This window comes from Lissotriton helveticus, chromosome 10 (assembly GCF_964261635.1).
Source record: "Lissotriton helveticus chromosome 10, aLisHel1.1, whole genome shotgun sequence".
Taxonomy (NCBI): Eukaryota; Metazoa; Chordata; class Amphibia; order Caudata; family Salamandridae; genus Lissotriton; species Lissotriton helveticus.
The window spans coordinates 152089511-152104928 of record NC_136071.1 but is presented as its reverse complement, the minus strand read 5'-3'; the positions used below and the strand labels follow the sequence as shown (position 1 = coordinate 152104928).

General features: G+C 45.7%; 1 protein-coding gene across 8 annotated transcripts in view; it reads right to left on the bottom strand.

Annotated features, from left to right (window-relative positions):
- LOC144786046 (kinesin-like protein KIF19) overlaps positions 1-15418 on the bottom strand; it is a 1675385-nt gene that overhangs the window by 743193 nt on the left and 916774 nt on the right. For all 8 annotated transcript variants that reach the window (XM_078664980.1, XM_078664979.1, XM_078664981.1 and 5 more), the window contains one exon: positions 10897-11050. In XM_078664980.1, the coding sequence (XP_078521106.1) occupies positions 10897-11050 (154 nt within the window). The remainder of the gene's footprint in view (positions 1-10896; positions 11051-15418) is intronic.

Genomic DNA, 15418 nt, shown 5'->3' with positions numbered 1-15418 from the left:
GGTTGTCTTTAGATCCTTAGTTTCTGCAACCACAATAGAAGCCTTCCCTCTCTGTTCTTGAGGGTCTTCTGTGAGAAAGTGCGACATATCTTACAGTTTTTGACTGTGGGGTCAGGATAAAGGCAGTAAATTCACTTTTTATGAGCATCATCAATGTAAAGTCTCTTTTTTGCCACAGTTGTTACATTGACCTGAATAATCCCTTTCTTGAATGGTCTGACATGTTCAGATAATCCCCTGGAATAGAGAAAGCAATATATATCTGACCTGATAGAAGGTTCCTGAAATCAGAAGAAATAACTGAGAAGAGCTCAGGGAGACTCCCTTCACATGACGTGCAGTAGAAAATCTGAGGGACCTAGCCTCTGTGGGGAAGGTTCTGGAGGGTGATTGGTTGTTGTCTAAGTCATAGGTAGGTTAGTAAATTCATGGCCTAGTGCCATTTTAGCCTATGCTATTAATTTAATTGCTTTGATATAATACTGTGGGACTCCCACTTCGACAATGGGGAATGATTCAAGCATGTGAATCTATGAAAGATCCAATACTGGAGACGTCCTGATCTCCCACCATGGGAGGCATGGTTTCGCTCCTTCACAAACTGGGCACAGGTGGAGAGTGTGGCGCTGAGACAAGATGACGCCCTAGGGTTACGCAAACTCCCCTGGTGTCCACCTGGGATGCCATGCTCCTAGAATTTCAGAAACCCCATCAGGAGCTCCGATCCCCATACACTGAGACCAACAGAACACCCGAGATAGATGAGGTTGGACATCCATAAGCACTACCGACCAGTCTCTGCATCCAATGCGCAAATCTGTGCCCCTGCCATCCAGCCCCCTTCACTCATTACTATTTGCAACTTATACATGGGTGGGCTGCAAGTCAGTACTGTAGTAGAGATGGGCAGGAAAATTGGATTGAATCGCTTAGGGACACAGATGGGCTAACCTACATAGTTCACACCCGTTAATCCCCCCCCACCCCAAATACCCAGTTATGCTATACTGGGATTATTACTGGCTGCAATCCCGCTTGACCACCATACACGCAGGGCTCTCAAACACCGATTGAGACATCACCACCTCACTCAACCACAACAGGATGGCAGAAGTGTGCTACCCGAATATCGATCAGCTGCTGACATGTCAATGTAACTCAGTATAAGTAAGACATATGTATTTGTATGTGGTATGTCCCCTTATTAACCTTAAAACAAATAAAGAAAGAAAGGGGGATAAGCATGGTCAGAGACATTCAGTTTGGACCAGAGGCAGTATGACAAAGAAGTTTGAACATTACAGTTAGATCTTGAGTAGGAAGGACAGAGAATATGAAAGAATAATGCTTTGTGATCAGACCAGTTGATTCACTTGTTTAATGTAATAGCCATAGTGAACTGTGATATAATTGTAATGAGTTGAGGAGTCCTGCAGCCATGTTCCATTAACAAAAGTGATATCAAGATCATGGCCAAGAAGGAGGTTCCCAAACTCTAGGTTTTATTTTACCAGGGAACAGGCACTGATAAGGATGCAGCTGATGTTAGATGAGGTGTGGCTACTGGTGGGAATAACATTTTTCAAGTTAAGCAGCATGCTATGTGGTGAGGAGGTAGCCTCAGGGGAAAGGTCAGTGAAATATTGAGAGATAAGCATGGAGAGAGTAATTTCCAAGCGAGCATTGGTGATGATGCACACAAAAAATTCAGAAGTTAGTGGATGTAAAGCCAGAAATTTAGGTTTTAGAGTGCTCAAAGGGGCATTGCAAAGTGGCAAAATAAGTTCTCTACCTGAAAAGAAAGGAGGAACTGTGTTCCTGACTATGGGCCCTTCTGAGGCACTGATGGGCGCAGACGGGCTTGCCTTAGGCCCGCCCAGTGCACGTCTGCTGCATATCCACACTGCAACCATCCCTAAACTGCAGAGGGATGGTCTGCACATCATGGAAACCAAAAACAATAGAGTGTGCACTGACAGAGCTGGTGGTTCTAGTGTGGCAGAGCAAATAGGGAAAAAAGTGATGGCAGCTCTATGACCTAATCCAGTTCCTAGCACTAACATCCAAGTGTATAGTTTACATGTTTGCATATGTGGTCCGTGTGATACGTGCATTGTGTATAGGAGTGATCCAGAGTAATGGAGGCCTGTGGGTTCCATTTCAGAAACCCTTGGCCAGTCCCTTCTCAAAAGACGGGGGTGAGGTTGGTTTCTCCAGACTGTGGAAGTGTATTGCTGACATTCCTGAAACTGGAGAAAGGAGCTATAGACACTGAAGTGAGGGACAGAAGTGACAAGGCACCTTTGCGAATTCAGTTAGGACTATTGCTGTGAAGACCTGCTGATTAGTCTTCTTCTAGCACTGCCATTTGGTAGATGGTGGGGATGAAGGGTGGGACTGCAGTCACTGTTGTGAAGTTGAAAGCCACCCTTTTTAGTTAGGCCAGTTTTTTGCCTCTTCATTGATCACTGTTCAGTTTGGCTGTTAATAGACAAGTGCAGAAAGTTCACACCTTTTTCTACAACTATTGTGTGTGCGCCAGGCTGGAGACTATCCTGCTTCGAGGAACATCACTCTTCACAAAGGTTGCGTCTTGAGAACAGGCTGGATAGCACATTTGAAAGAACCACCCAAAACCAATTCTGAAAATGCAGACAACGAATCCACATTGCCTACCTGCACTAACTGTATAAACGTGAGAGCCAATGAACCACTTCTTGTGCCAGGGTTTCCCCATGGTGACATGCTTCATCATTGGGGCCATCCCAGTCCTCTACGGACTAAGACGTGCTGCGACTTGCGAACTACGTAGGAGCACTTAAGTGATGGACTATGTGTAGTGCAATCAGTGTCGTGAAGTGGAGTGGAATTATTTTAAGTGGGTTAAAAACTACCTACCTAGTGGGCTACAAATAATTTATTCTTGCTACAAGGAGGTAAATTAAAAATGGGGTAGAATACTAGGGGCCCTAGTTGCAATGAGTTAGGTGTTCCTAGGGGAAACATTCTTTACAACAAAACTTTTACAACGCAGTTCTTTTACAACGCTGGTTTTACAACGAAAACCATTACAACGCATTGCAGTGGGGGGTGCTCTAGGATAGGGAATAGATTTAATTTACTATCCAACACCTTCCCTAGTGTTCACGGGGACTGGAATGGGAATAGTAAATTAAACTATTCACTATCCAGCACCCAAAGCGCTATGCATTGTAAAGGTTTGCGTTGTAAAAACTGCGTTGTAACAGCATGCGTGGTAAAAGCATGCGTTGTAACGTCATACATCCGTTCCTAGTAATTCCAGTCAACATGTTTCGAGCATTCCCCCTAAGCTCTTCTTCAGGACTACACAGGGACCAGCCCTGTGTTTGCCACTCCTAATTGTGCTCAAGTGAGGTTTAAACATTAGTTAAATGCTGCAATAATAAGGCATGCATTAGTACATACGTAAATTGATAGTCATGTAGTATCTGTAGGAAAGGAAACACACGCAATATGGTTAAGGGGTTACATGGCCCGCAAAGTATTTACATAATTTCTACACACAAAAGACACAGAATGTGAAGTTGTCTGCGCCTTTGTCCATACTGGGAAAAAAGGGCCAAATGGCGTGTATTTAAGACAGGTGTCTATGACAGAGAACAGTGAAAAAAGCACTCAGTGATATAACACACACACACACCATATTTAAAACGACAGACTGTTACATACATAAATGGGGACCTAGCTTTGCCCCATGGACGTAGAGAGTTGATGGTATCCCTTCAATCTAGTAATTAGGAAAGAAAATGAGGGAAAATTATGCCGTGTTAGAGGCCGGTTATGCTACAAAAAAGCAAGCGGTGATGGCTGCAGTCCGCTGTTTTCCGGCACCTGTGGGGGTTAAAACGGGCACTTACTTTGTATAGAGACACTCATGCTGAATCACCTACACTGCAACCTCCGGACCGCATGTTAGAGAGTGTGCGGCCGGTTGCTGCTTTTGTGCTTGCATTTCCGCATTGTCATTGCAGAAGGTGTAGACCGCTCGCGGTCGATTTACTAGCGGTGGCCATCCTGGGGGTATGTCGCTCCCTTCTATTAGCGTTAATTCAGTGTAAAATGCTTGTTTTTACAAAAAAATATTTTAGGGAGGTGTCTGTAGTAAACACTTCTTAAATAGTGAATTTAGATTTTTTTGCCAAAGTATTTGGAGGACAGTGATTCATGCAGGGGAATTCCATAGCAAGTTAGCGGCAGCCATCTTAGGAGTATGTCGCCCCCTTCTAATAGCTCTAACTTAGTAGAAAATGCTTGTTTTTTCAAAATAATAATTTTTGGAAGGTTCTGGAGTACACGCTTTCTTAAAAGTGAATTTAGAAAATTTAGAAAATTTAGCCAGAATAATTAAAAAACAGCGATTTATTTGGGGTAATTCCACTAGGGAAAGGCTAAATTTAATGCCATTAATTTAGGTAAAGGACCACAGGTTAAATATAACCTCCTGGATTAATGCAGTGGACACAAATTCATAAAAGCTGGATTACTTAGCAGCAGGGGGTCAAAGATATTCTAACATTCTGATCATTATGTGAATTGTCCCCATGGTATGTCATCATTAAGACCATGGGTGTCTGAATGTAATTTGAAAACCCAGCGTTGTTCCTTTTCAAACAATTTTTCGTCCATGTGTGTGTAATTCTGCATAGTTTCAAGGACCACCCACTTCATGTCATTCGGGTATGCTGTTTTTCCAGGAAATGTGTAGTCATTTTAGTATTAGATCGTTTCCACCTGATGCTGCTACGATGCTCAACGATGCTTATGCTGACCTTCCTGTTGGTCATTCCAACATAGTGCAAATTACACGTACAGGTGATCAGGTAGACCACTCCTGTCGTATTACAGTTAGAAAACGATCTCAGGTCCCAAACTAACCCATTGTTACAAATGACTTGTTTCGTCGCTGTGGCCAAATGGCAGATGCTACAGTTTGTGCAAGGGTAGTGCCCTTCAGGCAGGGGATGTAACAGGCGTACTGTACCTTCTGAGCCGTGTATGTCTTTGGGTCGTGTGTGGACCACAAAGTTCCTGAGATTTCTGCCTTTTCGGTGGCTGAACATTGGCTGTTCAAAATTCAAACCACCACTATTCAGTGTTCTCCAATGTTTTTTAACGATTTTCGCTACTTTGTCTGAGGCTACGGTATGCAAATGGGTCTTTTGCTTTCAGTAGTCTGATCAGTTGTTTTGAGTTCAAGAAGGGCCTCTCTGTTGTTATTTGAAACCCTTTTTCTGGCTTGTGATACAACATGTTGAGTATAGTTTCTCTAAAGGAGTTTGGTACTCAGATCCTTTGCTTGAATGTTGAAGTCCCTTTTCACTGAGAAGTAAAAACTGCCCAAAGGGAAGGTTCTCCCTCAATTGTCTGGGATGGAAACTGTCAAATCTAAGAAGACAGTTCCTAGCTGTGGGCTTAAAGTGTATAGTTGTGATTAGTTTATCATCATGAGCTTGTATGTTAAGGTCCAGAAACACGAGGCTGGATCTGCTCATTGTTGATGTGAATCATAGAAAGGGGGCTTGTAAGTTTAGCCAATGTAAGAAATGCGTGACTCCAGTTTCATCTCCTTCCCAAATGAGTTTTTAACCCACTTAAATTAATTCCACTCCACTTCACAACACTGATTGCACTACACATAGTCCATCACTTAAGTGCTCCTACGTAGTTCGCAAGTCGCAGCATGCCTCAGTCCATAGAGGACTGGGATGGCCCCAATGATAAAGCATGTCACTGTGGGGAAACCCTGGTGAGTGAGGGGACTCAAGAAAGAAAAAAAAATTCTTTCTATAAAACATAAACTATTCCCACCCCAGTGAGTGTTGTGAATACCGGTTACTGAAAAGCTAGGTTCTTGATCCCTGGTTCCAACCGGAGCTGATGTCAACCTGACAGCCGTTTCCTAGATTTAAGGGGATATCACCTGAGCTTTTGGCTTGATGTAAGAAGTTGATTCTGTGGCCTTCATTCCCATAAGCCAGCCTGCCTGCTGAGAGAGGGAAGGAGCATGCCAACCCAGAAGCAGGTGTGGCTGTCCCAAGAGCACCAGAAGTAGCTAACCATTGCTGGATATGGTCTGCCAGAAGAAGGAAGTCTGTGGAAAGTGATCTACCCACCCTGAGGAGTGCAGTCTCTGTAGTCTAAGTGGTTACAAGTGGGAATCAAGGACTGCAGTCGTCGCTGCTGTATGGAAGAATCATGCTTATGGCAGACTGTGCCGCTAGCACCACAAACTGTGACAGAGACAGAGTGTGCCGCTGCAAATGTGAACTATGAACAAGGTGGACTGTACGCTGCAACCACAAACTGTGCCTAAGATGGACTGTGGCCCCCACAACCAAGAATTGTGCCTGAGGGAGGTTGCGAGGCCAAGGAGAGACTGTGCCCAAGGCAGGTTTTGCCACTGGCATTGAGAACTGCACCGGAGGTTAGTTGCTGCTGCTGTCGAAGACTCTGCTGCAGCTATCCTCATATTGTTGTGACCATTGAACCTTGGTGGCCCAAAAGCTAGACTTACCCAGACTGAAAATCAGTCCATGGTCCAATGGAGACCTTCACCGTTGAGCGGAGTGACTGCCCATCTGTGAAAATATTGGATGGCTACCTCCACTGTGGTCTGTTGCGGCCTTCTGCTGAGTCGTGGTTCATATGTCCAGCAGGCATGTTTCCTTCCAGGTGCAGAAGTGAGGAGAGACACGCACTGGAGTTCCCCGCTGGCCAACAGGAAAAGGATACTGATGACCTGGCTGGGGTGAGACTGTGTTAAAAAGGGGACTGTTGAAAACTGGGTACTACAAATTGAGCTGAGAGATAATCTACACCTGGCCTTTGATATAGGCCTGAGAGATATGCTAAACCACAGATGACATCTTGCCTAGAATTACTAAATGGGGGGACGCTCAGGTAAAGAGGCAATGTGGGGGCAGAATCCAAGGTGCAGTAGTCAAACACAAGAGTGTTAATTGTACCTGTGCACTTTTCTGTGGAATATTGTGTTTTAAGTGTGTAAGAGTAAAGTCATCATCAATTGCTTTATTTCGATAACTTGTATCATAAAAGGATTGTGCAACATTTGTACAGTGAATAAAAAGGAATACATTAATGCAAATAATTGGTTGATATATAGTTGAGCTGGAGATTGTACTTACACAGTATTTTTAAACTTGGTATTGCACTACAAAACATAAAAACAGTTATCTAAAAAGCTGTACATATGAGTTTCTACAAGTTCAAACCTAGAATCATGGATGAATTAAAAACGGATATTTAAAAAAAAGAGGATAAAAACATGACAGTGCAACACAGTGAGCTTTTACAAAGTGCCAGTGCCTTTACATTCTAAAAAGGCGTTCGTGGGTTAGGGTGACGTCCCGGTGTGGCCTAGAGTATGAAAATTAAGGCATCCCTCACAAGCCTTTATTGCCTGACTGTTCGTGCATAGGTTAGAATGCAGTTACCCCACAAGTAGAAAGCTCTTTATTCAGATTTCAGTATGTGCAGAGCAACCCGGAAGCCTCCAGTGTCACCCAAAACATAAGATTAAGGCACCCCTCGCAAGACTTTTTGCCTGACTATCCAAGCATAGTGTAGCAACTTAGCCACCCCACAGGTAAAAAGTACACTTGGGTAAGATTTCAGGAAGCACAAAGCAGCCCAATGGTCGCGGGTGCCCATGTGTCTGCAGATCGGTTTTAGCCATTTAGACCTTGCGATGTTATAGGCTGGCCAGGCAAACATAACATGGGCAACACACTCCAACAGGGCTCCGCAGCAGGGGCAACCTTCTGTTATATTCTTGGGTGAGCGCCACTTTGATGTCAGTGCATGGACTGGGAGTGTGCCAAACCTTAATTGAATATACAAAGCCCTATTTCGTGGGACCTGGATTATATCTAGGTAAAGCTCAAGGCTTCTGGTCTGCTTGTAATGGAGGAATTATTCTGTTAGCTTCCCTAGGTTGGGCTTGCTAAATTCCTGGCTATCCATCCAATCCCAGTATATGTGCTTGAGCTCTACCTGGCATGGGGGGTTTTGGTAAGATTAAAGTATTTTTCTTTACTAAATTAAAACAATGAATTGGACAATCAGTTACTGTTTTGCTAGGTGATTGTTGAGTTCTGAGCTTAAACACCCTGCACGACCTCCCAGAGAAGCATGTTGCTGCTTGACATCACTGCAGCTGAAAGTCAAATTATGAAGGCGTTGGATGTGGCCCAATTTTGCAAAGTCATAGTAGGATGGACCCATGGGCATCATAGGTAAATGGCCAGAGCCCCTGCAGCTGAGAATCAGTAACTTCTGCTTGCTCTGTGGCACAGGGTCTGACAATGGTGCACTACTGAAGAATAAGAGGACGTACCCCTGTCAGGGGGGGCGGAGCCAGACATAGTGCTTTGAGGATGCATGCAACGGGTCTCAACTCCATCCACGATCTCCCCAGCCTCACTCAGCAGCTACATCCCTATCGACTCTACGGGGAGGCTCGACAACGTACCCTGGACACTGGTGGTGCACCTGCGACGCTCCTGGAGTGCAAGACCTACACATGTGACCGCCACGCTCTCCCAGCTCCGGCGCGGACACTCAAAACAAGATGGCGGCCTGCTTTGTTTGCAGAGGCCGCCTCTCTAATGCCCGGGGCGGTTAGACTCTGCGGGGGAAGGATCCCCCCTCCTGTGGACACTGCAGGGGCCCATCGACTCAGGTGCCCACCCTCGACCCTTCTGTGAAGCCTGCAGCCACTGACACACAAGAAACAGTTGCGCTCGGATGGACTTGCCGACCCACCCAATTACCCAAGACCGCTCAGAAGTGCACCTGTGGTCTCAGCAGTGAGATTTGTGGGACTAGTATCCCCTTTGGTGGTTTTGCAGGGGCCACGGATAAGTCGTCCTACCATACTACCACTCCAAGAGCCCTAGAAGTTTAGCTTTTTGTTGCTGGCCACTCTCTCTTGGCCTACAGTGGGAAACTGGAATAAGGGCAAAGAGGCCCTCTGCTGCCATTCGTGGTAAGGACAGCGTATACTGATGTGCCTTTTGTGGCGAACATCCTGGGGGCTCAGATACCTTCCCTTCCTGTCGTTGCTGGTCTGGCTGTAGGTGAAGGAGTAACATGTCCTATCGCAGGGACCATCCCTCTCTTACTCACTTCAGGCCCTGTATCATAACAGGTATAGGATCTCCTGAGCTCCATTTGGGAGCCCCAGTCTCCTGCTGATTTGACCCCCTTTGTGCCACCAGGGGAGTTGGTAGCCGTTCATGTGGCCTTGCTTTTGGTGTTCTCTTGGGGCCCCCAACCTCTCTTGGTGCCATTATCTGGCACACCCAATGCACTAAGGATGATGCAGCTGCACGTGCCCCCCGGCAGGGGGTCAACCAGGGCACTAGTGGTGGAGACACAGCCTATATGGATGACAAGTTTGATAAACTTCTGGCTGGCATCGATGCCTCTGGGGTGGGAGACTGATTTCCTTTCTGTCAAACTGGGTCTCATCCATGAGGATTCATGGAAGGTCTCGGAAAGGGTCACTACAGTGGAGGCCACAGTGCAGATCCTAACACCAGCAATTCAATCAGTGCATCACGCATCTCGGCTCTTGAGGCACAGACTTGGCACCTGGCCATGCATCTGGATGGCCAGGAGGGAAGGGCCAGGCATAATAATGTCCCTATTGTGGGGCTACCTGAGCATGCTGATGGGGATTCACTGCTGACTCTGCTTGAGTCCTGGCTTCAGGAAGTTGTGGCCCCCAAGGGTCTTTCCAACTTCTATGCCTTGGAACGTGCACACAGGGTACCGGTGCAAGAGTTTCGTCCGAGGGCCCATTGCGTCCTATGGTGGCTCGCCTCCTGCACTTCAGGGACCGGGATCATCTACTCCAGCAGACTGTGCACTTGGCTCTAGGGTTTCCATGATTACGGAAACTGTTCCTTGTAGTTGAGATACTCCCCTAATACATCCTGGAATGTGGTGATATCCTCCACCGGTGATACCCATGTGGGATAAGCTGCAGGTGATAGCATGGGAAGATCTTATGTCATTGCAATCAGAGTGTCACCAGGAAGATGATACAGAAGTAGACTTGTGATGCCTGCCCCTTTGGAAGTGTGCATGGTATATTTTTTTCTGAAGGGAGAACGTGGAAAATGGGCTGGAGTGCACCAGCATGATGGTCTCAAGGTGTTAAAGGCATCTTCCTTTTTGGCGACACGGAGGTTGGGCATGAGACCATTCTTCGATGTGGAGGAGGGTTAAAGGGTCTCAGTGGCGTCAGCACTGGGTCTTCTGCAGCTTTGTATGACAAAATGTGGGTGCCCCAAAGGCTGCATTGCTGGTTATTCCTCAAGTGTTAGTCTCCATTTATTTTTAAGTCTTGAAAACATGGACGATGTTGAGAACTGGTCTGATGGGAATGTCTCTGTTAAAAGTAAAGTTATGATCATTAAGGATAATTATATTTGATTCTGTATGCAGTGAAATAGGTGTTGCCTGGTTGTGTATTGTAACATCGCTTAAAACAGTTATATTGAACATTGATGAATGGACAGTGAAGTTATGTGAATCGAAAGAAATATGTCTTTGAATTTTGAATAGAGGAATTAGATGATTAAAAAGAAAATCTGGATTCATAATAATCACGGACTTGGATTGATATGCTATTTGAAGTTTTAAACTTTTAAATATGGTTTTCACAATAACTGACCTCCAGGGGCATTGATGTCCTAAGACGAAGGGAGGCTACTATCAACTCAGCATGGTTCAAATCTGTCAACGTAAGCAAAATGAAGAAAAACTAACACAGATTGTTATAAGGGAAGCATTAGAAAAAAATGTGTGAAACACATCCACATTTACCTTGTATGTCCCTGATGTCAAGTTTACTTTCTTTCATTTTCTCATGCTGCTCATCTTTGCCCTTCAGACGTTGTATTTCTTTACGAAGCTCAGCGATGATTCTGTTATACTGGGCAATGTGAAAATTGGCATTCTGCAGGTTACGATTCACCACCTGGAGAGGACCACTAAGAAGTTACCCACAAGACCACAGATGATATATACATAATATGTGCGTGTATCAAGAGGGAGAGAGAGGACCAGAAAGCTAGTCCATATCCCCCGGTTTATATATTGTAAATCAAAAAGAGACTAGCTTAATTAATCAAGGAAAAAACAAAAAAATGATTTAATTTATCAAGGACTCAAGTATGTTTCGTCACCGGTTAGTGGCACCTGGTAGGTGTGCTCATGAAGCCCTCACCCACCAACCTAGTTGGTGGCATGCTTCATCATCGGGCCCACCCAGTGACACCTAGCGTGTCCCGGGTGTGCTTCGACACCTGATTACAGCGGAGCAGGTATGTCGCTGTGTGTGCGGTGAAGACTGTTATGAATAGTGGGTTTAAAACGGCTTGGCGGGGATCCCAGTGCCCGGGGGCAAATTACACTTTAATGGCTGGGTCACCGTCAGCGGTTAAAAAATAAGGCTGTTGGATGTTAGAGGCGAGTTACGACCTCCCACATCCTGGGATGTGTCAACATGTTTCAGCCAGTGCCTTATGAATAAGCTGGCTTTCTTCAGGACGGGTAAAAGGGTGTGTGCAGTTAAAACTAGTGGGTGTATAATATGAACAACACTGTAATGTTCTATTCTATGAACCAGTCCCATGTACATTAAAAAGTTTTTATGAAATGCAATAGTTTCTGCCCTAATATATGACTCATTGGAAACCTTGGTGTATATGTGTATCTTCCATTTAGCTTAAAAACAAATGTTTGGGAGTATTGGAGTAGATGCAATGGAACCATCATTGCTTGGGATTGGCAGCTGAGGGGGTGCACCTTTCCTGCTGGCAATATCTTGATTGATGCCACATCACCTGCAGAGCTTCATTCCATCGTACTCAGGGTTGTTTCTGCCCAGTAACATTGGTAAAATGACCTCTAAAGCATTTTATCTGTTTCAAGTTAACTGCCAGCAACGGCAGGATCCTTTGAAAAAACATTTATTTTGAGTGGATTATTAATCTGGATAGAGAACAGCTAGAGTAACTGAGTTGACTCTCCTGGTAATAAACAACAATCCGCTAGCTGGGGAAGATGCTAGCCATGATTTTAAGAGATACCAGCTATCAGTGCCGCGGGACACTGCGCACCAAGACATGGCATTTGTCAACATGCGTTCATGTTTCAGACAGGGTTCTCAAGACATCATACTGGCAGCAGGGTGTTGATAGAAGTAAGATTTTCATTTTATTTTTTGAATTCTGCACCAAGTACCCCTGTTAGGAAATTTCTGAGATGGTTCTTAACTCATTTAAACATCGGAGCAATTTGTTAAGCAGTGATGAAGCAGACTTGTAATTGTTGTCATCTGTTTGTGAATGACAGATAGGGGATGAAAATTCATTGCTCACCTGTAACGTCGGTTCTTCGGTATTGTTATCTTTCATAGATTCAAATGTTCAAATCATTCTCCGTTGTCAGGCTGGGATCCTGTAGTAAAGCAGCCCACCTCTTTGTGTGACTCAAACGTCAGCCAATCAAAAACCAGCACCCTCGCCCTTTCCTTGACAGAGCCTTCCAACTCTCAGGTTGACTAGCTTGTGAGAATAAGATATACATGAAGAGGCTCATAAAAGGGAAGGAGGGGGGTTTGAATGTGAATCTGGGAAAGATTCCAATGCTCGAGAGCCAAAGTTACATGTAAATAGCCAGTTTAGGTCTCCAGCATTGAATCGTTCATAGCTGCACATGCTTGAGTCAAGATTAAGATAGTGGTATTGAATAATAAAAAGGAAGATGGGAAATTAAGCTCACCTTCAAAATGGCTATTATGAAAACAGGTTACAAAGCGCTGCCGTCACCACTTCCTGCCAGCCCATCTGCCTAGTAGCCGTCCTCCAGAAGTCCACCACCATTGCAGTGAGGGCCATTATATCAGTCAGTCTACGGGTCCCATATATCCATGAGCAATAGCCCTGTGGATCTAGGGCTTGCCGGTCTGCCCATAGTCTGCTCCGCGAACACCCATTCAATGAGAATGACCAATTGGGTCGCTCGGTATTAGAGGGAAAGATTTGGAAGTGTGATAGCCAAACAGCCATTGGAGGTTGCGTCTCATGGACCTCTAGGGCATGAAACTGGATTGGTTGAGATGTATCACTAGGTGAATGACCCAACAACAGGCAGTTCACCAGGATGTTCACCAGAAGTTTAAACTACTTGTACACAGGTAGATCGGTCAGTGCTAGGACTGTGGGTCCGGGGGCTTACCCTCTTTGTAAAGGTGGATTATCATTGCCTGGCGCAGATCCCGCTGCAACTAACCCTGCTGTTTGGATTCATACAGAGCAAAACCAAAGGGGATGATGGACGGAGTGCTGAACATTGCAAACACTCACCCCCAGTCAACTGATCTGGGTTTAATCCATCATCATTCTTTAGCTCACTCCGCCACCCCAGTTCAGACATGACCATATGCAAATCAGTCTGACCCTGTGCCTCATCGGAACCGTCCAGACCGAACTGCCAAGACATGTCTTCCCTGGACTGGAAACAAGCATCCTGGGACCAGTTTCTAGCTAATCAGCTGTCATCAGCCAGGCTAGCTTGAATCCAGTGGCAAAGTTAGCAAGGGACCCACGCCTGGGCACACCCTGCCAACTTAGGGCGAACAAAGCAAAAGCAAACATCATCCCTTTTGGTTTTGCTTTGTTCGCCATCATCCCCTTTGGTTTTGGTTTGCATTCATACAGCATGGCCCGCATCAGTTTTATTACCTGGCTTTTGATGCATTTGGAAAACTCCAGAGGGAATCTGTTAGGTTCCACCAACATTCCCACTTTTCAATTGGGCCAGGGCCTCCGCTATCTCCTTCTCCTGGATCTCTTCCTCCAAGAGTTTGACCACTCCTGCTCTCAGTGCGGGCATTGGAATGTCTTTAAGAAAAACCTTCAGTTCTTACAGACTCCCAAGTTAAGAGGGCAGGGCATACAGACGTTTCAGGTACCCCGCAAAGGCCTGCACTACATCTGTCAATGGATCTTCTGTACCCATCTCTATCCTCCTCTCCATGCCAGCCATGCTAACAGCTTTCCTGCCTTGTTGCTCACCACTTATAGTTTGTGTTGCTTGGCCCTGAATAGTGCTCTGGCTTTCTTAGTCATGAGGTTGTGGTATCTTACCTATAGAGCTTCTATGCGCCTTGCGAGGGTCACATCTGGGTCCACCTCATATTGCTTCTCCCACATCACCAGCTTTTCCTCTATTCCCTTCCCCTCCCTTTCCTTCCATTGCCATGCCACCCGTGCTATCATGCGGCCCTTCACTACTGTCTTGTAAGCTTTCCACACCGTGGTCTCTGAGTTGAAAGAGCCCAGGTTGTCCTCGAAGTACGTCTTCATGGTTTCCTGGATGGAACGTCTGGTTGCCCAGTCAGAACCCAGCCTTTCAGTCTCCAGCCCAAAGTTGTTTGAGGGGTTAGTTGTGTCAGTTGGATGGAGAGTGGGGAGTGATCCGAGATTCCTCTTGGCAAGTAATGGATATTGTGGCATCTCCACAACTGGCTGAGTAGGACCAGGAAGTAGTCTAGCCTTGACAGGAAAGTCAGTTGGTTAGGAGTATTGTCTTTACTCAGAGTGAGTGGTTCACCATGGATCTGCTAGTTCCAGGGCTTTGACAAATGTGCTCAGTCTCTTGTCTTTCTGGGATGGGACATATCCTTTAGTTAGTCTGTCTAGGTTCCCTTGTAGGGTTAGCTTAAGGTCTCTCACGATCACCAGGAGGGTCTCCGGTGATTTAAGTATATAGTCACTCACAGTCATTAATCCCATCATCTGAGGACACCTTCAGCTCATCCCCTAGCCAAGTACCCCTTACCACTGCCCAACAGCCTTGGAAGTCTACCTACTTTTCCAGCACTCAGAATGGAAGCGATCTGTGGGCCATGATACATGTGCCCCTGGCACGCCATGGAAAAGCCTGCATGTGCTAACACCACATATTTACCCCTGCTCAAGAAACTACAATGGTTGCCCAGTACATGAGTTTCTTGTTGCAGGATGAGATCAGGAACATGGCCTATTAGGAATTCACAAACCATTCCTCTCTTGATTTTGCTGCCCAGCCCATTCACATTCCAGGATAGGATTGTCAGTGAGGAGTTAGGAAACCTTTGTGACATGTGTAGTGGGTCTATGTGTTGGCCACACAGGTTTCCCCAGCCCTGGATCTGCTTGAGAGTTGGGCTGGCCACCACCTTGAAATTCCACCCATTACCAACCCCTCCCTAGCGCCTCATACAGTGGGTTTTCAACTAACAGTCCCGCAATGCTTGGAGTGCCTGTCACCCTCCAAATTGACCATGCAACACATCACC